Raw genomic sequence first — 25,356 nt, forward strand, 5'->3', positions numbered from 1 at the left:
ACGGCATTGAACCCAGTTAAATACTGCCCACAGGCTTCAGTACTGGGGTTCCATCCTGTTCTCTAACGGGACCTCCCGTTCATGTTTAGGGCCTCTGTGGCGGCCTCAGTGCCCTCCGCAAGCTTCTAAGGGTGAGCACGTAGGGACATTCCCAATAAAAAACTCCATGTTCCTGTAGATCGGAGGATGAATCCTGTCATCCAGCCTATTGGCATCAGGCTGACAGGTTATCCCTGGCACCCATCATGTCCTGTGGATGAGATATATCAGATATATGAAATATATGAGTTTTATGTGATATGTAAGAATCTATTGAGTCTGCTTCCTGCTCGTTCTACTCCCTGAAGAGCGGTGGTGCTGCCCCCTCTTACTTGATGGCGTGGGAGCCACTCTACTTTATTTCTGCCCCTGTAGGCAATATTATGATTCTTACGGTATTCCATCCTCCATCGCATGTGTCAGATGGTCAAGGTCATAGCCTTGGAGGCCCCTATGTTAGGCCTTGGGCTGGGAGGAGTTAGTCCATCTAGATATGTATCAAGGGCTAGGAGCTATTCTCCTTTATCAATTAGACAGTTGGTTATCTGCGGAAACCTCTCATAATTGATGTACGAGGTGCACTTCTGCCTTGTCCTCTCATCTAATACTTTCTACTGTCCAGGGTTCCCTTCCATGGGGTCAGTTGAGCCTCCGGCTCCAGACCTCCCCTTCTTACACCAAATCTTATGACAATCTAGTTTGGATCTGCCCTCTACTCATTCCTATTGTCCGTGAGTGTGCCAGATGCTTCACACCAGGGCTTATTTCTCTCAGTGTGGCGGCGTGGCTATTTGCTCCCCAAAGTGTAGAGTATCGATGCAGCGGGAGTTCCCTTACGAAAGGGAACGTCTCGGGTTACTATTGTAACCCTCGTTCCCTGAGTAGGGAACGAGACGCTGCATCCCTCAGCCACACTGCATCCCGCGCTCCTGAGAACGATTTGCTTTGACCAATCAGAAGCTAACATTTCCTGTTTCCTGTGACCTTTTTATAGCTTCCGGATCACCGTCACATGCGACGTCACGAGTGACGTAATGACGCTACACCAATCGAGATTGGAATAATTCCATAGTCGACTTCAAATGCTACATGCCGAAGGCATTCCCCAAAGCGTTGAGTATCGATGCAGCGTCTCGTTCCCTGATGGTTACAATAGTAACCCGAGACGTTTTTTTATGCATTTTTATTACTAAATGTCTTTAGGCTACTGCTTTTCATAACAAATACCACATAAACAATAATACAGTTATTTTTTACCATGGTAGTGAGGTGCAATGCGTGGTTTTACCTGTGGTTAGCATGATCCAAATACTATGGAATACTACATTTTACCCAATCAAATTTTACCCCAAAAAATGAGGTTGTTACAATTTTTACAGATGATTTGTTGATGAACAAATTTACATCTGCATCCCAACTCAAGCTACTGTTATATGTGAATTTCTAAGAGACAAAACATGTAATATTAATTTGTGAAATGTTCACCTCACTCAGGAGCAAAGATCTGCCTTTAAACTTGAAAAAAAAGACATTTATCGTGATAATTATGATATCGACTGATATGAAAAATTTCAACATGATGTATTTTTCATGCATATTAACATATTGCCCAGCCCTACTTCTGCACAAACAGGGCAATTCGAGAATCACAGCTGTAAATAAACACTGTTGTCAATACCAAACACTGACTGTGTGAACGTAGCCTGAATGATGTCATTCATATCCCTAACAGGCTTTTATCAGGGACTTCTGTGCATACGAATATATCAGCATGAAAACAGAAGAGATGTGAAAGAAAAAAACAAAACAACAACAGTACATAATGCGTTTTCTATATGGGTTGCGGTGAAAGCTGTCTGAGAAGATGAGTCAAACTAAGAGGCATGGTGAACGGTACTTTAGGCATCTCCACTCTGCAGCCGCTGAAGCAGAGTTGATCTGAGTGAGTGAGTCAGTGAGTGATATTGAATGTATGTGCAATTATGTTTGACATTGCTTTGAGTATGTATAAGTGCATGTGTGCGCCCTGTACACCAGCTGTGCATTGATTAAACACCGGCGTCTCTTACTGAAAGAAAAAGAAGAGCCAAAGCAGACAGAGGATGGGGGAGGGGAGTAATGAAACAGCAGAAAGGAGTGGAGGAAAAGAGGTTTGGAACACTTACGTATCTGAGCGGAGCCACTGAAGAATAATGCCCGTCGTACAATACAACACCGAGCCTTGTTTCCGTGGTAACCGACTGGAAAGCAGTGCCAGAGAGTGAGGGAGGAGAAAATGAGAAATAAAAAAGGAAAAATCAGTGTATAATATACTATACTAATATACTAAAATACTAAATCAAAATACTACACATATCAAAAGCAACATTATTCAATAATATGCAATAATGTAATCATTTTAATATAAAAGTACTCATATAACTATGGGATGATTATAGTATCAAAATGATTAACACGTGCAAGCACACTTATCAATGAACTTGATACATGTTGCAGAAATGTTTTATCCATGCCTTTCAACTTGTGTGTGCAAAATTCAAAATTGAATGAATGTGAAGCAATTTGTACAAATAGAGACATTTTTGTGAATACAAATGTTTTCCTTTGTATTAGTGTATCATAATTTGCACATGCAACACAGAAGACGTGCATGTGTGGATCAGGTGACGCGCGTGCATTCATTGACTCGATTCATTGAGTCGATCCTATTTGATTCATTTGGATTTTGAGACTTTCATTTCGCGGGTTTTGCCTTGCACGATCCACACACAGCTGTCTGAGAAAAGCTGCTACCACTAGATGGCAGTATTCTGCTAAAACAGACAACGGCAGCATAATCAAGCGTTCTTCCGCATTTAAGACGCTTAATGAGAGTGATATTGAAGCACCAAATTTAGTACACAATAATATAGGCCTACCCTATTAATAAAGCATACTTTATAGAGGCAAACATTACGTCAGATTATGAACAACACCCATAGAAAACCATTATAAAACGCTTAACGTGCAATCGCGCGTTGCACCTTTGGAACTGAGTTTAAATATCACCGTCTTACTGCATTGACGTTAAGCTTTTTCTTTATAATATGCTCTATGGGAGGAAAACTATATAGCCTACAGAAAAGAGACTACATGAACGCAATGTACGGCGTTTCAAGTTAATAACATTTCCTTCCCGAGCCTGTTAAAAAGAAAAAGCTTAACATGAAATAAAAATTCTGCAGTTGCGTTTAACTTTGCATGTGAATGGGAGAGCAACCGGTCCGAGAGTGCAGTGAAGTAAGTTTTAGGTTTGATATTCGCCTCATTTTATAAAGGGACCATCTGCAAACTCCACTCACAGTCAAAAAAATATAAACGTCCAGTCATTCATTCAAATGAACATATTTCCAAGGTTATATTATAACCTTGGAAGTCTAGTGGGCAGACTGACTTAGCCTACTGTTACTGTACTATGTCCAGCCAATATCTCGATTGAACAGTAGCCTACAATTGTTTAATTTACTGTAAATTGTTTTTCTATTCATGTTCCAAAGGTTGTAGTACGTTCCTAGTGACAAGTCAGGTGAAATTTTACATTATTCACTTGTAGTAAGTCACCAAAAACCCGTTTGGTTAATTACAGTAATTTTTTTATAAAATAATAATTGTTTACTAAATAGGCTACATGAAGGGAGTTATTGGGGCAATTTCACCTGTAGTAAGCCAGTCTAGTCACTGAACATACTACAACCATTTTGAACATGAAAAAACCCTTTTGGTGAATTACAGTATTTTTCTGCAGAATACAGGCTACATGAAGGGAAGTATTGTCCAAATTTTACTTGTAAGTCAGTCTTACAGAAACCTTCTACGAGCTTTGGAATTTGAAAATGTCTGTTATTAAATTTAAAAAGTAATTTGAATTAAAACAAATTATACGTTTTAACCACTGATCTATATAGAATGACATTATAGATCAGTGGTTTTAACGCAGTTAGTGGAATTGGCAGACGTTCCCTTGTGCATCATGAGCTGTGGTTAGCGCGTCAAAGCATTCTCATGTAGAAATATGCAGCTACAGGCCCGCTACGCCAGTTGATTTTCAATTAATATTTCATGTCGATATACAATGGTTGCATATTGTTAAAACTCATCGTGCTATAGTAAGACTATAGCCTATGGCTTAAGGGTCAAGGGAAAACAAATGTACTGCGAAAATCGTCTTTAATATTTAAAAACAGACATTTTCAAATTCCTGCTTGTATACTATGTACACAATGTGTAGTCAGATAAAAATAAGCATATAATATGAACGCAACTGCGAAATTTCACCTTTTTTTTAACAGGAAGGAAAATTGTATTAACTTGAAACGCCGTGCGTTGCGTTCATGTAGTCTCTTGTCTGTAGGCTATATAGTTTTCCTCCCATAGAGCATATTATAAAGAAAAAGCTTAACGTCAATGCAGTAAGACGGTGATATTTAAACTCAGTTCCAAAGGTGCAACGCGCGATTGCACGTTAAGCGTTTTATAATGGTTTTCTATGGGTGTTGTTCATAATCTGACGTAATGTTTGCCTCTATAAAGTATGCTTTATTAATAGGGTAGGCCTATATTATTGTGTACTAAATTTGGTGCTTCAATATCACTCTCATTAAGCGTCTTAAATGCGGAAGAACGCTTGATTATGCTGCCGTTGTCTGTTTTAGCAGAATACTGCCATCTAGTGGTAGCAGCTTTTCTCAGACAGCTGTGTGTGGATCGTGCAAGGCGAAACCCGCGAAATGAAAGTCTCAAAATCCAAATGAATCAAATAGGATCGACTCAATGAATCGAGTCAATGAATGCACGCGCGTCACCTGATCCACACATGCATGTCTTCTGTGTTGCATGTGCAAATTATGATACACTAATACAAAGGAAAACATTTGTATTCACAAAAATGTCTCTATTTGTACAAATTGCTTCACATTCATTCAATTTTGAATTTTGCACACACAAGTTGAAAGGCATGGATAAAACATTTCTGCAACATGTATCAAGTTCATTGATAAGTGTGCTTGCACGTGTTAATCATTTTGATACTAAAATCGTCCCATATATAACTGCTGTTTGAGGATCAGTCTGCAAGAACATTCTATGTAAATAAATTAATGAAAAAATAAATGAACGAAAGAATGAATTAATACATGAATGAAAAAAAATACATGAATAAACTACTGAATAAATTAAACTAAAATGGTAACAAAAAGTTTTCAATAAAAGACATTTCATCAATAAAGAGAAACTGAAACTCTTTTTTGCAGACTATCCTGGCCACTCTTTTCAACATAATGACAGTAAAATAGGGATATCAAGCTTCACATAACAGTTACAGCACCATAAAAGTGATCTATACAACACATGCAATACAATAGACTAAAATGTCCTGTGTTCCTTACAAAAAACTATTGTACTGTGTAAAGTATCCAGGGTCGTTTTGGGGAATATGTATTCAATAATTAATAATTCATAATTAATAATTATTCATACGGGTTTGAACCAGATACTTATACATGTTAAATCGCCCAAAGAGGGGGATAATATGTTACCCGGATCTGCATTCATATCTATACATCGGCAATTAACCACAAGGGATTATGATCAACTACATGTACATATATTTTACAGACAGGTTAAAATTAGCTCAATTGTCAGAATAATATTTGAGGGGATTAATTTATGATCGAATCATCTGCTTGTCCCGCAAGCCTGATCATTCGATCTCCATCAAACCTCACAAAATTATCTTACTTCATAGACTTTCAAGAGAAGCTGTTCCCCTGGCCACGAGGATCAACTTTTCTGTTCTATAACGATATCTTTTAAGTATCAATAAATTTGTAAAGCTAGTAGCTTTGATCGAGACATTAAAGGGACTTGGATATGAGCAAAACACGACAGAATCAATGAATGAATATAATGAATTTAATAAAGGAAAACTACGTATACGGTTAATAACGTTCCAGGAATAAATGTATATACAACAAATAACACGGAGAAAACAAAACACTGAAAGAATCTGAAAGTGAAAGAAACAGGGAGAGAGTGAGAGAGAGAGAGAGATCCGTAAGGATCACAGGATCGGTGGCAAATTACAGACTTTACAACCTTTGAGAGACAACACGGAAAAAACACAGTCTTAATGCTCTGAAAGCTCTGTAACCCAAATATACTTGCATGGTTCTCATGTGTCTGAGCCCGGCTGCGTTGGTCTTTTGTATCGGCTGGTCTGTTCCGTTGGAGCGTCACATGGTTTGCTGCGGGTCTGAAGCGCGTGCTTCAAACGAAGGTTTAAAGGTCTTGGACGTAGATTACCAAAGAAACAATTCAGGCTAAGTTAATTTACCCGTCTGGGGAAATGAACAAAGTCGAAAGGAAAAACAAAACAAAAGAAAGGAAAAGAAAAGATCCCCCGGGGCGGGGATCACGAGTACGAAGGTTACATCTGATCGAAGGAGGTAAGAGAAGGCAAGAGTCAAGAGCGCGTCACATGATGGAGGAAGAGCGAAGAGAGAGAGGAGGTGCTTGGTGCGTCTTCTTTTAGGGGTGGGCGATATGAGCAAAAATTCATATCACGATATTTTTCACTGTCCGGACGATATCGATATTATATCACGATATGAGAAAAAAAATTGGAATCACATTTTAGTACACCTTAGTTAAATTACAGGCAAAATATGTATTTTAACACTAGATAACTAGAAAAAGGTGAGGCATTTCATTGGACATATTTTTTTTTATTGTGCCATTTTTTTTTTCTCAAAAAGTGCAAACGTGCAACATAAGGTAGGCCTGAATGTACTTGTTATGTCTTTCCACTTTTTGCTCGTCTTCACTCTTGTCATAATGAGAACCGGCAGCGAATGAAGACTTTATTGATTTCTGAGTGAGAGCCGTCTTCGGGTGTGCTCTGTCTCCGGGAATATCTGTTGTTATAGTTTTGCTTTTTTAAATTAGTTTTTATTTTAATATCGTTTTCAATTTTGCTTTAAATTTCAGTTTAGTTTTAGCTAGTTTCATTAATGGTTTTGTTAGTTTTTATTTTGCAAACACATTTCTATATAGTTTTTTTTAATTTTATTTAGTTTCAGTTTTAGTAATTATAGTTTAGCTTTAGCAGAGCGAGCAGAACACTTCCAGTGTAGACCAAAGCGAGACGTTTCATTTAAGTTTAATGTTTGCACAGATTACAGTTAACTCTTGTGCAGACATCTTAATAATAAAAATAAAATAATGGTTTGAGATTGAACAAAGCACCAAATAAATAGAACTTAAAAGTATACAAGAAAAAAACAAATAAATAGAACTTAAAAGTATACAAGAAAAAAACAATGAACATTTTCATACAAACTAATTCATTAGTGTAAGGAGACAGAATAAAGGCCTACAGTTTGTACAGTATAAACCCCATTATGGAGAGTCCCCACACAGATAGTGGACCAGTGTGTGTGTTTGCGCGCTTATGTGTGTGTCGTGTGTATGCGCGCGCTTATGTGTGTGTCGTGTCCTGTTATTCATAGCCTAACGTTACATTGGGGAAATGTCTCCACGTGGATAATATTATTAGCAGTAAATGTTTTGTAAAAACAAAGTCAAAGATAATAATAGCAGCTTTCAACCTTCATGAAAACATGACATCTCAAACATAAAGTAGCCTAGAACTTTAATGTTTGTTTGTGCTTGAGGAACTTGCTTTGGTGTTGCACCCGCGTCTCGCAAATGAAACGGCATTCTAAAAATGCTGCGCTCAAGTTAAAAGTCAAACTTGCGTCTCATTACCTTGTTATTTCCCATTCCACCGCAAAAGATGCATCCTTTATGAACAGCCGCTTAGCACTAGCGATGTGTTCTACGTTATACGGTCCTTCATTGAACGCGTCACAGGACAGCGGTTAATCGCCTCAGCAACTTCACGCGTATGAAGCGCCAAATCAGTCATTTCCTTAAACAGCGTATTCGATTCTGTATCGTCATTAGTGTTAGTTGTAAAGAGTACCAAATTGAACAAAACAATATAACTGCAAAATTTGAATTTATGATTACGGTATCCTCGGTATCGCAAAATCCATATCATGGCACAAGATAATACCGGTATTCACGTTCATACCGGTATAGCGCCCACCCCTATCTTCTTTAAAGACACTTCTGGTCACGCCTCCTCTGGCGTGAACACACCAATCAGCTTGGAGAAAAGTGCACGCGAAAAGGGCTTCCTTTGGTGTGAGTGAGTGGAGGCGGAGCTAATTTGCATATTTATAGAACCGCGTATACTAAACGAGGCAAGAGTGTAGAGATACATTCAAGCTATTTTAAGGCATGAAGAATTTTTTTTCAAGGAAAAAACGTTTAAATTATACTTTTTGTGATCAAAGATAGTCTGCCTAACGTCAGACCCAAGTCTCATTGAGACTTGGGTCTGGGAACCACGTTCATTTTCTTGTATTTGAGGCGTGGTTTACGAATGCCCAGAGCTGTTTATTGGGTGCTAAGAATGTCTATCAAATGCGCCTGTACGTAGCTCATAGCCAATCGTTTCAATTATACCAGATGACGCATGTACAGCGACAGAAATTAGACGAGGAAGAAGACGATGGGTCAGAGATTTATGTGTACACAATGGCGTTTATCTAAAGGCCGTTTCACACCGCATGCGTGAGCGGCGCGTATTTTTTTCGGCGTGCATGTTAATCAATGAGTGCATTCACACCGGGAGCAGGAGGAGGAGCAGCGCGTGAGCATCGAGCAGGAGCGTCGCGTGAGCAGCAGTGAAGCGGGGGTTTCGGCGTCGAATCTGTTTTTGCTGCACTGGTCACGCTCAATTAAAGTGAAAGCACACTTTTGATGGCCAAAAATAAATATGATTTCACACAAAAAGTGCCCAAAATGCACAGAATAAGCATGTCTAGTGAGTTTTAACAAGAACTTGAGTAGGCAAATAAAAGAAAATAAAGACTCAAAAATATTTATAGTAGATTTAGGCTACCCGGTAAAAACTTGTTAATAATAATAATAATAATAACAACCAGAAAATATTATATATAAACGTTCTTTTAGCTTATGTAACACACAGACAGCTACATAGGCTAGCACAACCCAAATCAAACCAGAGTGTGGGGATTATTTGTGTGTTTTGTTTTTTATCCGCGGAGTTGCAGTCTTGTAAACATATCGAAAGTATGACTGAAACTAATAGATTGGAGCCATTTTCTGGGTTGTTTTGTTGTTTAACATTTATATGCGAATGTTGTACACCTCCCCATTACAAACTTTCAAGACTATCAATGTTATAAATGACCAACTTCTAAAAACAAATGTATAGTTGTCGTTGTAAAGAATTGCTTGCTTATATATGTAGCTTTGGAGCCGCTGCTGTGACACTGTACAAACGCTTCCAGTGTGAATACTCTCGCGCAGCTGCAGTGACGATGTAGTTACGCTGCTCAAGTGCCGCTCGCGTGATGAGACGGCCGTAAGGCTGCATCGAAAGGTAACTTCGTGTCTGCTGCCATGTTGGATCCATAGGTATAAACAAACTGCTTCGGTGTGTCGCATAGATGTCGTCATCGTCTTGCTACTCCCTCCCCATTCTGTGATTGGTTCCCTAGATGAGGCGAAAATTTGGTCCATGGTATCCAGACTACCTAGCAGCGTGAATAAAATCGCGCTGCGGCAAGGCAGTATGGGGAAACCCAGGCTAGATCAAAGATGAGTTTTAAGTTTAAAACTTTACAATTATTGACTACAGGGGGACTTTAAATACTTTTAACGCATTAAAACGCTTGGGATTAATTTTTATTCTGTTTTTAACACAGCATTTGTTTTTATTTTTCAAAGCGTAAAAGCTACAGTCGTCACTTGTTGGAATTGCATGGAAAAGACGGACTAGCACATTCTACAGCATTTCTTTCTTGTTCCACAGAAGAAAGTAAAATGTTTGTAATTATGAAATGACATGAGGGTGAACAAAATATCATTAAACTTTTAATAAAGTTAACTATCTCTTGAAGAGAACCCTCCTCAGGCACATTACTAATATTAGAAGAACAGAGTGAACAAGACGGTTATTCTTTCATAGAAGAGGAAAAAACAAGCCTAAAATGAGGTTTGTGTCAGTAATTCAAATGAACTTTCTATTTTACATAATAACACAGAAACTCTGCAATTCAAAAGACTTCATAAGACTATGCTAAACCTCCTTACCTGCTCCCACACACTGTCAGACACAAACAGACTATCAAATTAGAGCAATAGAGAAAAGGTGTCTGGGAGCGCCAGAGGATTTAGATTGATGTATAAGTGAGGAAGAGGAAAAACCAAGATACTGCACCTCTCATGGCCTGAAGAGGCAACCTGCATCTGTACTTCTTTTCAACTCTCTCCTTTTCCAGCCCTCAGCCTTTCCACCTTATTCTCTCAGGTCGAGTCTTCTACACTTCCTCACCACAGCAAGCAAGATTAACAACCAATTTCTCTTCTCCCCGGCACCCCCATTCACACTTTTTCACATTATCACTCCATCTCTTTCAGCACAGCTGAAGCAAAGGAAAACTCGACTCGCAAACAAACAGAAAGCAATGTACACAGGGTCGGCGCCACGAGGGGGCCCCAGGGGGCCTGGCCCGGCCACCTAGGTCACTGTGCCCCCTCACCTCTGGTCAGCACATCACCCTGCCTCGGAAAGCTATTTCAGCCGCTGAGACGCAAAAGGCACACTACCACTGTGCCCCCTTATGACATATAATTAACTTAACTACACACATATAAATATAGGCATATATATATATACACTCACCTAAAGGATTATTAGGAACACCATACTAATACTGTGTTTGACCCCCTTTCGCCTTCAGAACTGCCTTAATTCTACGTGGCATTGATTCAACAAGGTGCTGAAAGCATTCTTTAGAAATGTTGGCCCATATTGAAAGGATAGCATCTTCCAGTTGATGGAGATTTGTGGGATGCACATCCAGGGCACGAAGCTCCCGTTCCACCACATCCCAAAGATGCTCTATTGGGTTGAGATCTAGTGACTGTGGGGGCCATTTTAGTACAGTGAACTCATTGTCATGTTCAAGAAACCAATTTGAAATGATTCGAGCTTTGTGACATGGTGCATTATCCTGCTGGAAGTAGCCATCAGAGGATGGGTACATGGTGACCATAAAGGGATGGACATGGTCAGAAACAATGCTCAGGTAGGCCGTGGCATTTAAGCGATGCCCAATTGGCACTAAGGGGCCTAAAGTGTGCCAAGAAAACATCCCCCACACCATTACACCACCACCACCAGCCTGCACAGTGGTAACAAGGCATAATGGATCCATGTTCTCATTCTGTTTACGCCAAATTCTGACTCTACCATCTGAATGTCTCAACAGAAATCGAGACTCATCAGACCAGGCAACATTTTTCCAGTCTTCAACTATCCAATTTTGGTGCGCTCTTGCAAATTGTAGCCTCTTTTTCCTATTTGTCGTGGAGATGAGTGGTACCCGGTTGGGTTTCTGCTGTTGTAGCCTATCCACCTCAAGGTTGTGCGTGTTGTGGCTTCACAAATGCTTTGCTGCATACCTTGGTTGTAAAGAGTGGTTATTTCAATCAAAGTTGCTCTTCTATCAGCTTGAATCAGTTGGCCCATTCTCTTCTGACCTCTAGCATCAAGAAGGCATTTTTGCCCACAGGACTGCCGCATACTGGATGTTTTTCCCTTTTCACACCATTCTTTGTAAACCCTAGAAATGGTTGTGCGTGAAAATCCCAGTAACTGAGCAGATTGTGAAATACTCAGACCGGGCCGTCTGGCACCAACCACCATGCCACACTCAAAATTGCTTAAATCACCTTTCTTTCCCATTCTGATATTCAGTTTGGAGTTCAGGAGATTGTCTTGACCAGGACCACACCCCTAAATGCATTGAAGCAACTGCCATGTGATTGGTTGATTAGATAATTGCATTAATGAGATATTGAACAGGTATTCCTAATAATCCTTTAGGTGAGTGTATATATATATAATAAAAAACTATTTTGTAAATTAATTTAGTTTTACCATGATTAAATCAGCTTTGCGACTTTGCATTTGCACTTGCGACAGGCGATTAATTACGTCACTAGCAGCAGAAGAAAATACGCAATGAATGGAAAGACCTCGTTCTGAGAAAGTTTAACACTTCCACTCGTTGACTGCAGCTTTTCTAAAGGTAGGATGTGTTTTTGCTTTTTTGTCTTTGTTACTAATATGATATGAAAAGTGAACAGCATGAGTATAGGATGTGCAATATATCGGGAGACATGATTTTGACCACTTCATTAAGTTTTGTTTTGTAGAAAGCCTTTCTTTAAAGTGAATTTAGTTTTGTATAAATTGTATCTTAATTTTAATACATTTTTCATCAACCAATTGCCTGGATTTAATAAATAAGAAGCAAATATAGCAGACAATATAATCATGACATGGCGCCGGGGCGGTCACTTGCACTGTACGTGAACTGGAGCGCATCTCATCATGAATTAACCGAAACTCAGCGTATGCCTCACAGACATGAGAAATATATCTATAGAAAGCTTGAAATGTCTTTAAGCGAAACAATTCAAAACGAAAAGAAATGGGTTACTCCCTGATTATGTAATCCAATATGTGAATTTTTCATATGCGCGTTCACTACGGAGATGGCGATCGTCAGCCTCATCTTGCAGCTGACACTGACACAGAAAAAAAACTAGTTTCTTAATAAAAATCAATGCACACGCGTCACCGGATTTACAAATGCACATCTTGCTTTATGCACGCACACATATTATGTCGAAATAACGAGATATTATGTTGAAATAACATTATTAATAATAAATCTTTAAGAATATTTGATTGAATGCTGAATGTTGCGCTTGTTCAATTTAGTAAAATGAAAACTTTAATTGTGGAAAATAAAATAATTTAATATTAAATATTGAGTGGCCAAGTTTTGCTCATTTATTAATAGTATACATAGATAATATTTAGGCTATATAATTGCGCAGCTCCCCTCGTCTATCTAGCACCCTCTCAGCAACTGCATTAAAAATTCTCTGGATCGGTGTTCGTAGATCGACTGGTAAAGACTGTATTTCAAAGATGGCTTCTGCCTGTATACGCGAAGTTGACTGTATGTTTAAAATATCTTCTTATTAAACTGTCTGGACACTGACAAAGTTCTCAATGCTTCGGTTTGAAGGTAGGGACCCTCATTATGCTACCGTGCTAGTGTGGGGCTATTTTGAGCCTTGTTAGTGGTATTAACAAGCGATTTTTATTTGTCATTACACTATGCCCAATATACTAGCGTTATACTAGCTTTATAGGCTAAACTGTTTTTAGAGATAAAACTATTTACATTCGATAATCATGAAAACAAATCTCAGATAACGGTTGACTAGGTAACAATGTGTAATTAGACCAAAGGTTCATTTTGCGCCGGAGTTCTCCTTTAATTGCATATGTAGACCATATTTTACAGACAGGTTAACCCTCTGGGGTCCAAGGTGTTTTTGGGGTCCTTGAGATGTTTTGACATACTCTGACATTTGTGCTTTTTTCAGTTGCTTATAAACATATTACTGGCAAAGGTGTAATTACACTCTATTTAGCACACACAGGGCTACCATAATGTGTTATCAACATGTATGTACATTTTTGTATTTTTGAGAGAATATTGTTTATGCGTGGTTATTGAAAAAACTAAAACTTAAAGTTTCTGAAATAAGGCCACAAAACACATACTAAATATCTGTCCACAAGACTTTTGACTAATGGATGTTGTCGCCTAGAGTTTTTTCTTCAAAATGATCTGAAAATCATCCTGCCTTATCATTCACATAAAACAATAGATTGGTTTAAATTTAAAAATGACACTTTTTGTTTGGAAAGGCAATATGCGCAGGGGTGTGACCTGCTGTGATTCACACCTGAGAAGACAATGGGCCCGCATAATGAGCGCATAATGGGGCTGCATACTAATGACCCTTTCATTCAGGTGTGTCACTGAGCCACAAGAATGCAATGACAATATATATATATATATATATATATATATATATGCCTATATAATACAAAATTGGTTCACAGTTCCAATTATTTATTTATTTTTCAAATTGTGCTTGCAAATTGTATAATATCAAATGTAAAAATTTCTAGTAATTGTGCAGTTAATTATCATACTGTTTTTACAGAAAGTTTGGGAATGTATCCCAAATGTGTCACTAATAAAACACAATACAAATAATTTAAAGAGGAGGCTTATATTGAGCTTTTAAGATTTACCTAAGATTTATTTATATGTAGCCTACATATATTTTTGCTATTTTAATAAAAAGGTTACAATTACAACAACAATTAAAATTTTAACTATATTTCAAATGTAATCTTTCTTTGTATTATATACTAAAGTATACATTTTATCATACATATTTCACAGTTGCGGATTAATTAGTTTGAATATAGCTTACAATCGAACAAACACTATAATAACATCTTAGCAAACAAGCTTATTTGATGTGGCAGTATTTTACAGTAAAAACGACATCTTGTCTTTCATATGTAACATATCGTTTTTATGATTAGGACATATAAATGTTAATTTGCAGTTTAATACGTTGCTTATACAAAAATATTTTATTTCAACATATTTCAGTCGATTTTTACCAGTGGTGGGCCGTCAGAGCCAGCAAGGCCTTCTCTGCTAGCCTAAACACTATCAGAATCACTGACTTGCACTTTAATATATTTTTTCCATGAATGAGTATTAAATTATTCCCAATAGTTAATTCTCTTAATTTCATAGCTTTTCTCTTGGTTGCGCTGCTTCCAGTAGTGTATGTTTATTTTAGTGCTTTTATCCAATCATATTTCAGCCATCATGCGTTGCCAGGGTCAAAGAAATCTGCCTTCAGAATCGACAGTGCGGGCGCCTGTAGCTTACAATGAATGGCAATGAAACCGTTGCTTTAACCAATCAGATAAGCAGTCAGATTTAATCAGCCAATCAGATTTCGATTTGACTGCAGCGGGGCCATCTAGCAGGCATACAAAAACGTCAGCATTTTCACGTTCTTTGATTGGATGCTCAGAGCGCGTAATGGTAGTCAGTAGGCTATCCGCATCTGTAGCGAACTGCAAACTAAAATATATTCCTGTAGATTTAATAGTTTTTCAACCCACAAATTAATGTTTCTTTCCCTCCTTGACCCCCAGCAGGTTCAAACCTACCGGAAAAAATCCCTCATTCAGCCTGAGTTTAACGCAGAGTCATGGAACTCTATTCGATCTGTCCGGGTAAAAACTGACTAATGTAAGTTATGCCACGAATGATTTTGAAGGCAAAAGTCCCGCTGATCTCATTGCTTTCGTTCAAAACTCTGTGTGAGAGCATGGGACAGCTGTACACATCGTCAGGTTATGCGGTGACTGTGTCCACTGCTTCTGTCGAGCAGACACTCTCTAAAGCGAATTAAAACTTATGCTAGAAATATGACGGGACTCGACTTTCAGCATTAGACTCGTTATTGTTGGAACTGAAACGCACAGATAATTTAAGTCTTCCTGAGGAAAGAAATAAGGATGGATTTTGTGTAAAAAATAATCAGTAGTTTTGGTGAGTATAATGCTTTTTTCCCGTGGTGAATCTGATTTTCTTCTTAATTTTTCTTTTAAATTTATGATCGAAACTTAATTTTTTTTCAAACATCCATACTATTGTAACCATTGAACGACAAGATAAGGGAGGCTCCGTTTCTGAACTTATAATCGGAACGCAAGAACAACTGTACACAAATAGCCGAACTCACGCGCTCGTTTCTCTCTACCGGCCTTTTCCAAACTCACCGCATTAACCCAATAACTGCCGGTGCAAAATAAAAACAACAATTATAGCGCCTTTGCGCTGCTACACTATTAAAAGTTATTAATTCAGGTAGGACAGAAGGCCTAGGTGTGAAATGCACGGCCCGCCACTGATTTTTACTCATCTCAGTATTGGAATATAGTTAGGTAAAAGCTGTTCATTCATTCACACACAAAAACGCGATTCAAACAGTCTTTTTGTTTACAGACACTATTCCATATCGCGATTAGCACAAAGCACTTGAAAATAAAGAATGTACCTATTTCCTCGGCTGGATCCGTTGCTCCTCCAAATGAAACTACCTGTAGCCTACTTCTGAGGTATTTTTTTCCAGGATAATTATTAAGATAGTACTATTATTCCTCACAGCGTCGTAAATCTGAGTCTCTTTCGGTGGGTTATCCAGCTGAAGTGGGCGTGGATCGCCTCAGAGCATTTGTGTTTGAATAGAGCGCGCGCTCCGTGGGCGTGGTCAAATTAACTTTAATGAGCTGAGACGAGAACGACTATCATCTCTCTCTTTTCGTACAGATTACATAAAATGAGAAAAAAAAATTTTTATATAAATTACTTCATTTAAAAGAAGATAATTCAGGCTTCATGCCTGTGTGCCTGTATACCTGTTTGACTGAGTATTTGTAGAGTTACAGATGATTTTTCGGACGCGTTTCAGAATGGACTTCACTGACAGAGAGAACGCAGAACGCGTATCATGTTTATTTTTCTTTATTAGGCGAAAAGCACAACACTTTGTTTTTATTATGAGGTTCCACAAAAAAAATACAAACTTAACAGGATCGAATGATGTACACCACTTATATGTAAGATCAAAATTAACAGAGTAATTTGAGTCTCTTTTGCACTGATAAGGAAAAAAGTGAGCTGGTATCGCCGGCGAGACCGCCGACCCCAGAGAGTTAAAATTAGCTCAATTGTAGTGTTGTCAAAATATTCGGTACTTCAGTACCAAGTCGGTACTAAAAAATTTTAAACGTCACGGTACCAAGTACCGGTGGTACCGAGTACCAGGTCAAACCCGGTTCTGGATGCGCATGCATGCACGAAGGGCTTGAAGTTGCGTCCGCTTCATGAAAGCGCTGAGACTAGGGTTGGGTATCGTTTGGGTTTTATCCGATTCCAGTACCTACTCGGTATTTTTTAAACGGTTCCGGTGCCTAAACGGTTCTTAAATCGGTACTTAAGAAAATGAAACCGCACACACTTTATCAAAAAATAATACCCTTTTATTTACAGGGCCAAACTGGACACAATATTAACTTAAATCTTTAAACAATATAAATACAGGTAACATATGGTAATAATAAAACCAATATAAAATAAAAATTCATATTTACATAATATCAAATGAAACAATATTGTATCAAACAATGTAATAATACTGGAGATTAATAGAGATTACTAGCAGGCAGAGCTGCCAACTCTCACGCATTGACCATGAAACTCACGCAAATGACCCTTTTCACACAGAAAAATCGCGGACAAAGAGGACACTGACACCGACAGACAAGACAGAGAAGGTTACTTTTGATATGGAACAAATCCACAGCTGTCAGATTCTGTCAATATTTTTACGAGATTTGCATAATAAATAACGTTTTGGCTCTTTGAAATGTGACAGATCGCTGTAGCGCGTCAGTTCAAACGGCACGTGATACAGCAGCCTACAAATCCACTGCTTCTTAGCTACGCAGCGTTGAGTGAACCTATGAAAGAGAACATCTCTGGTTACTGGTGTAACCTATGTTCTCTCAATAGGCAACGAGACGCTGCCAAGCTCCTCGCGCTGCCGACCAGCTTCCTTTTTCGGCAGAGAAATCTGAGGAGCAGATGGCGCGCGCGCGCCAACATAATATGACGACGTAAGTGCGTCGAGGCGGCGCCTGCGCCATTAGCCAATGAATTGGCTTGATTCTATATGGGATTCAGACTATCGGCACACCCAGAGGGCGTTCTGACATGTAATTTTACACGTGAAATGCAGCCAAACCTGAGAAAGAGCGCGCATGCGAGACAGAAGAAACAGCGGAGAGGGAGAGTGCGAGAGACCTTGTGAGTGTGTGTGTGTGTGCCTCATTAGGCACCGAAATCAGGCACCGAAATTTTCGTTCTTATTCGGTCTGGTTACTACCGTTTACGTCGGAACCGGTTACCTATTGGCACCGAGTTTCGGTACCCAACCCTAGCTGAGACATGGTGACCGGCGGCGCTGCTGATGTGGTGTCTGTTTATATTAAACTGCAAAAAGACTATTTAAATATTAACCCTGCATGTTCTGCTTGTCTCTGTGTGAATGAACGGCGCAGACGCGTGGTTTCATTTAACGTTACCTCACACACACACACTGAAGCACGAGTGACGCTCGCGCTGTTTTCAGTCTCTGCTGCCTCACGATATGGTGACATGATTCATGATTCAATTCATCTCTGAGTCACTTCATGAGCATTTTACCATTTCATTTGAGAATATATCGTCATATACACGCACAGAAACTCAAAGGTCTTCACGGCAACCCGTCAAAATAAAAGTTTGGTTTAACTTAAAGAAATTGACAGAAATAATTATATTAGGCTACTGTACAATAGATTTAACTACGTCTCCATTAATTAAAAATACTACTACTAATAATAATAAGTGCATAGAAGGTTGCTTATTTTTCACTTGATTTTTTTATAAGCAATATTTCTCAATATCATCAATATTTTCATTTAAACAGCATGTACCCTTCAATGCTTTCATAAATGTACCGTCATAAATAATAAAGTCATTGAATTGAATTGAATTTTTTTTTTCAAATAATTAAATAAATTGGAAAAATAGTTCAAACTGATTTTGCTGTGGTACCGAAATTGGTACCGAGAACCGTAAAATTTTAATGGTATCGGTACCGACTACTGGAATTTTGGTACCGTGACATCCCTACTCAATTGTATATCAATACTTAATCAAAACGGATTATAATTAAAAATTAATATATCAATTGACCCTTCGCTAAGCCCCGCCCTCCTTAGTTACTGTTGCTACGCCTGTCAAGCTTTCGCGGCTGCCACGTCTATTACAGTGCGAATGCACCGGTGTCAGACATTCCCAAGGAGATAATTAGTCATTTTTGGCGAACAGGTGAAATATCTGAGAGAGCAAGACAAAAGGGACAGCATATGCATTCGAGGGATATATCCACGACATAATATGCAACCGATTAGAGAATAATTTCATCAATTGAAGCTAAAGCCTATAACGTTAAGGTCCCAGCGCAAGCAGCAGCCGCCTCCTTAGCAGACCATTCACATGGGAAACACACAAATGGAACAGCTATGTTCATCCACAGCAGAGTAAGTGAAATGTGAAAATAATCTAATAATTACAAATCAAACAGTTTATCCATCAATCTAACACCGGGAGAGCCGCGGTCGGATTGGGGTAAAGATACTGGGGTAACGTTAGTAGGCCGTCGATTAACAAAATGCTGAAATATATTTTAAAGTATGTCAGTGAGCCTCCGTCTTGCCTTTAATCGTCTTATTTTACGTTCAAATATATGCATTATGAACAAAGAACCGCCATTATTTCCAAGCAATAGGCGTTTTTTTTTTTTGTTAATCCTGTCGACATTTAGTTGTAAATGGGTCTCCACACTGCTTGATCCACGCCCGGGATTTCTCCCCTTTGGCTTTTAGGTTTCGGGAAGAGAAAAAATGCCACCCCACCGTCCAAACTTTTAGGAGAACGGGTATCAGATTTGCACAATCCATACGCACAACGCGTCGGCATGTTTCCCTCGCTCGAAAGCTTGACAGACCTCCCGCGCCTAGTTACGGTTGCTAAGCCACGATTGGCCAGTGGCGGTTTTCAGGCGTGGCTTAGCGAAGGGTCAATTAGGTCTATCATATATCAACTCTAAGGATAGTCCCTGTGGAATTAATTTGTGATCTGATAATCCGTTTGTCCAGCAAACTGATCATGCGATCTTTATCAATTCTCACACCGAAATCATCTCAGAGATTCGCAGGAAAGGCAATTTCTGGCCATGAATACAACCTTCCTGTTTTACACAGATAGCCTGCTAGTTAAAGTAATACTTTTCATACTTTTAAAGCACGTAGCTGGATCGGACATTAAAGGGACTTGTATATGAGCAAGAGACAGAATCAATAAATGAATATAATCTATTTTAATAAATGAAAACTACGTTACAGTTACTAACGTTACATGGGATAGAGTGAGTGAGTGAGTGAGTGAGTGAGTGAGTGAGTGAGTGAGTGAGTGAGTGAGTGAGTGAGTGAGTGAGTGAGTGAGTGAGTGAGTGAGTGAGTGAGTGAGTGAGTGAGTGAGTGAGTGAGTGAGTGAGAGAGAGAGAGAGGAGATCTGTAAGGATCACAGTTTGGCAAAATTCACCTGGACATTTAAACCTTTAAGAGACAACACGGAAAAACACAATCTTAATGCTGAAAGCTCGATAAAACGAATACTTGCACAGTTACTCTTTGTGTGGCTGCTTCGAAGGCATGATGATGCGTGTTCCGTCTGGATCGTCACGTGGTCTGCGGAGGTGTCTGAGGCGCGTACTTCAAAGGTTTAAAGCTCCGTTGACTTAAAGTTTACCAAAGAAACAATTCAGGCTACGTTAATTCCACTCGTCCGTGGAAAAGAACACAGCAGAATCCGGAACGGAAAAACAAAACTTAACAAAACAAAAGAAAAGATCCCCGGAGGAATATCACGAAGGAGTTACATGGTGATGCGAGGAAGAGGTAAGAGGTAAGAGAGGGAGAGAAGCTTGGCGCGTCTCCTTAAAGGCATTTTGGTTCACGCCTTCTCTCGCGTGAATGAGCCAATCACCGGTGAGAAAAGTGCGCGGCCAAAGTGTTTCTTTGTCTTGTCAGGACAGTCATTTAAATGTTTTATGACCGTGGCAGAATTCATTCAGAAACGCTCCAAAGATGGTAAAACATAGTAAAATACATGTTACGGTTTGTTCACATATACAGTATATATGGTTTGGTCAGATCAAGAGGATTCTGAAGATATGAAGAAAGACATGTAAGGAGGATAATACTGCAAAGTTACATTAAAAGGCATAATCTCCAAGCATTTGTAGTTATTTTAGAACTACGATACTATCACAGGTAACCATAGGACCTGGGCAACAGACATACATACAAGCATATCAAAATATATCTCAGTAAAGTCTTTAAATTAGGAGGTTAGTGAAGGATTCATGTGTGTGTGTGTGTGTGTGTGTGTGTGTGTGTGTGTGTGTGTGTGTGTGTGTGTGTGTGTGTGTGTGTGTGTGTGTGTGTGTTAGGTGAAGGAACAAACTTCCGGCCGCCTGGCATTCCTTTCTCCGCAAAAAGGGGGTGTTAGGCCGATAAGATCTTTTTTGAAGCTCGGCGAGTTCTAGTTTATTGGTGTTTGGGTAAACACTCTCAGGCCGTAAAGGTGTCAAATGGCAATTTTGACGCGGACTCTGTGGGGCCAGGCCTGAGTTACGGGTAGGAGTCAAATGTTAAAAGCTTTCCTAAATGTAGAATTGAATGAGTCCCAACTGACACAGTCCAGATACCCTACACGTATGTCCTGGCGCCGACCCTGCTCGCCTTCTCTGCACAACCCGTCATAGAGAAGCTGAGCGCGGCCAGGCTGCCCGCTGTGAACACAGCGTTGAGTTCTCAGCACACCGGAGCTCTCGAGCCGCCGTTATACCGCGGCCAGAGCCCAGACTTCATTCTACCTCTAGCTATTCGCGCAGATACGTGGGCAAAGCTTCGGGGCATGCGAGTTTTGAACTACTTGGACGATTGGCTGATTCTAGCTCGATCACACTCAGAGCTCATAGAACACAGGGCCACATTACTCGAGCACCTCGCGAATCTGGGCCTCAGTCAATTGGGCGAAAAGTTCGCTGTCTCCCAGTCAGAAATTTTCTTTTCTGGGAACAGTGCTGGACTCGCTATCCATGACAGCACGCCTGTCACCGGAGCGCGGACTAGACATTCAGCGCGTCGCGAAATCCTTCCGCCGCGGCTCTATAGTCCCGCTCAAAAGGTTTCAGAAAATGCTGGGCCTAATGGCCTCAGCAGCCTCTGTACTCCAGCTGGACCTGCTTCGCATGCGTCCACTGCAGATATGGCTAAAAGCGCGAGTTCCGCCACGGGCATGGACCGCTGGTTTGTTTCGCCTCAGGGTCGATCTAAAGTGCGTTTCAGCTCTGGAACCTTGGAAAGTAACCGACTGGTATCAGTCAGGTGTGAGTCTGGGGACCTCCTCGAGTGTGAAGGTGGTGTCTACGGACGCCTCCACCTCGGGATGGGGAGCACTGCTCGAGGGCAGACTGTTCGCTGGCCTGTGGTCAGAACGGGAAAAGCTCCTTCACATAAACTGCTTGGAAATGATAGCAGTCGACAACGCGCTACGGCGCTTTTGTCCCCAGATAAAAGGTCACCACGTCTTGGTCCGGTCGGACCATGTCAGTGGTGGCATACATAAATCACCAGGGCGGCATCAGGTCCCGAAACCTTTACAGGCTGACGGAACGCCTCCTGGTCTGGGCTCAGCACAACCTGCTCTCGCTGAGAGCAGCGCATGTGCCTGGTCGCCTGAATGTGGGACCAGACAGACTGTCCAGAAACAATGTCCCAGCAGGAGAATGGTCGCTGCACCCGCAGACGGTCCAACTGCTGTGGGAAACATTCGGCAGAGCGCAGGTGGACCTGTTCGCGTCCCACGAAAACGCTCATTGTCCGAACTTTTTCTCGAAAAGCAAGGACGCGCTGGCCCACGTCTGGCCCCGCTGTCCCCTATATGCTTTTCCCCCTGTCTCGCTCCTGCCTCAAGTGTTGGAACGAATCAGGGAAAATGGATGCCCAGTGCTGCTCGTGGCTCTGCTCTGGACAAACCAGACTTGGTTCCCAGTCCTGATGCAGCTGACCACCACTGCCCCGTGGCCTGTACCACTGAGGAGAGACCTCCTCTCTCAGGCAGAGGGCTCAATTTGGCATCCTCGCCCGGATCTGTGGTCCCTTCACGCATGGGCCATCAACGGGTACCCGCAAACCTCCCGGAGGGAGTGTTATACACGATCACGCAGGCTAGAGCTCCGTCTACTAGACGGCTCTACTCCTCGAAATGGTCCGTGTTCTCTGCTTGGTGTCAAGCTCAGGGCTTTTCACCCGTAGACTGCGGGGTTACGGAAGTGCTTTCCTTCCTTCAAGAGCTGCTGGATAAGGGCAGAACCCCATCCACGCTCAAAGTATATGTGGTGGCCATAGCAACGTTTGCAAAACCTGTGTCTGGCCAGTCACTGGGGAAAAACGACTTAGTCGTGCGTTTCCTCAGGGGAGCTCGGAGATTGAACCCTCCCAGGCCCCCTTCAGTCCCGGTGTGGGACCTTTCTATGGTTTTGGAAGCCATGAATGGTGCCCCATTCGAGCCAATCCATTTGTCAGACATGAAACATCTGTCTTTCAAAACGGTGTTTCTTACGGCTCTCGCTTCAGTGAAGCGCATAGGGGACTTACAAGTGCTTTCGGTAAGCACGTCGTGTATGGAGTTTGGGCCTAATGACTCAAAGGTCATACTCAAACCTAGGCACGGGTACGTGCCAAAATCCCTCAACACACCGTTCAGGGCCCAGGTGATTTCCCTGTCCGCCCTTCCGGTTCTCAATGAGGAGAAGGACGCGAGTCTCCTTTGCCCTGTAAGGGCACTAAGAGCTTATGTGTCCCGCTCGTCTGGTTTTAGACAGACTGAGCAGCTCTTCGTTTTGTTTGGCGGACGTTCTAAGGGACTTGCCGCATCAAAACAGAGCCTATCCAGATGGATAGTCGATGCCATAGCGCTGGCTTACACCTCTAAGGGCCTGCAGTGCCCCTTGGGTGTCAGAGCGCACTCCACGAGAGGCGTGGCCTCTTCGTGGGCATGGTCTAGCGGGATTACCCTGCAAGATATCTGTACGGCCGCGGGCTGGGCCTCGCCGTCTACATTTGTGACCCGATCTGGCGAAATGAGTCGGAAGTCGCAACGTTCTATTTTAAGATATGGGCCGATTATGTGGAAAAACAATGAAATAATAGATTTTTTTTTTTTTTTGCTAATTTCAAAGAACAGACATTCAAAAATAATCTCGTATAGTTTCGTAGTCCAGATAATTGAGTAAAGGTATTTAAATTACTATTAAAGTTTACACAGTTTTACTAAATTCGCTGGAAATGAACATTGCTTTTCTCAACTCCTCTCGTCACCTCTGAGCATTTCCCGGGTATCCCCTAACGTCACTATCTCTGCTCTTTAAATGGTGTTACACGTTGTATAGAACCAATCAAAAAGCTTAGAAATGTACACAAATGCTGATCATTTGTCGATGGGAAGCCATTTCGACTGACCGGCACGCGATTGGTCCAACCACCCTCCTGTCAGACTCGCAGCGAGCGCTCTGTGTAATAAACAAGCTAGCAGATCTCCTCAGAAAGATTAAATATGATTAATTTGAGAAATGTCGCTGTCAAAAGCGAGCAAAGTTGCCAAAGCGTCATCAAGCCCCCTGGCCATTGCACACTGAGTCCGCGTTTTTTTCGTATGCGTTTTTTCGTATTGATTCGGTGGCTCCGAATTGTCAAAACACCATTCAAACTGTTTGCTACGGATGCGAAAAACTTACGATTGTTTTTATATAACGGATGAAAGTTTCGTAGTGTGCACGCGTGATTGACATAACGTGATTGACAAATGTGAATGAGTGTAGCTATTTATCTGCAAGGAGAATCCATTACAATGTGTTTGATTAACCCAATATTTAACTGTTGGTATCTCCGTTATGAATTTGTTACGCTGTTATTGTCAACTAGCCTACACTAAGATATGATTGCATAGACTAGCATTATTTGATCTCCGTTTCCTTGTCTCTCTGCCTCTCACTTTCTCTCTCTCTCTCTCTCTCTCTCTCTCTCTCTCTCTCTCTCACACACACACACACACACACACACACACACACAGACACACACACCCTCTCTCTCAAGCAAAAATGTAGCACCTCTGTTCAATCTTTCTGATTTTCGTACATTTTTGTAAAAGGTAGGCCTACTGTTAAATTATTTATTCAAATAAAAACTTTAAAATAATTTGAGCTTTAGCCTGGTTTAATAGCATTTATATATTAATGTCTTTGGTAAAATTAAGCTGTAAAATAAATAGTTCATCCCTTTAAATGTAATGGATTTTGAAAGATATCAACAAAAAACGGGCAAAAAACTTTAAAAGCGATTTTCTCAGGTTTTCAATTGGAAAAAGAGGGCAGACGACCATAATTCAAATGTGTATATCTTTACAACCATTCAAGGTATGACTTTGACTAGGATATCAATTGAAAGTTTATGGTGTCCTCTTTCCATTAATACCAAAA

General features: G+C 40.5%; 1 protein-coding gene across 1 annotated transcript in view; it reads right to left on the minus strand.

The window, feature by feature from the left end:
* dhx36 (DEAH (Asp-Glu-Ala-His) box polypeptide 36) overlaps nt 1–25,356 on the minus strand; it is a 119,065-nt gene that overhangs the window by 66,332 nt on the left and 27,377 nt on the right. Inside the window, exon 7 of the mRNA XM_056238753.1 lies at nt 2,205–2,279. Within this exon, the coding sequence (XP_056094728.1) occupies nt 2,205–2,279 (75 nt within the window). The remainder of the gene's footprint in view (nt 1–2,204; nt 2,280–25,356) is intronic.

This window comes from Rhinichthys klamathensis, unplaced genomic scaffold, assembly GCF_029890125.1.
Source record: "Rhinichthys klamathensis goyatoka isolate OS25496 unplaced genomic scaffold, OSU_Roscu_1.1 h1tg000538l_1, whole genome shotgun sequence".
NCBI classification, from domain to species: Eukaryota; Metazoa; Chordata; class Actinopteri; order Cypriniformes; family Leuciscidae; genus Rhinichthys; species Rhinichthys klamathensis.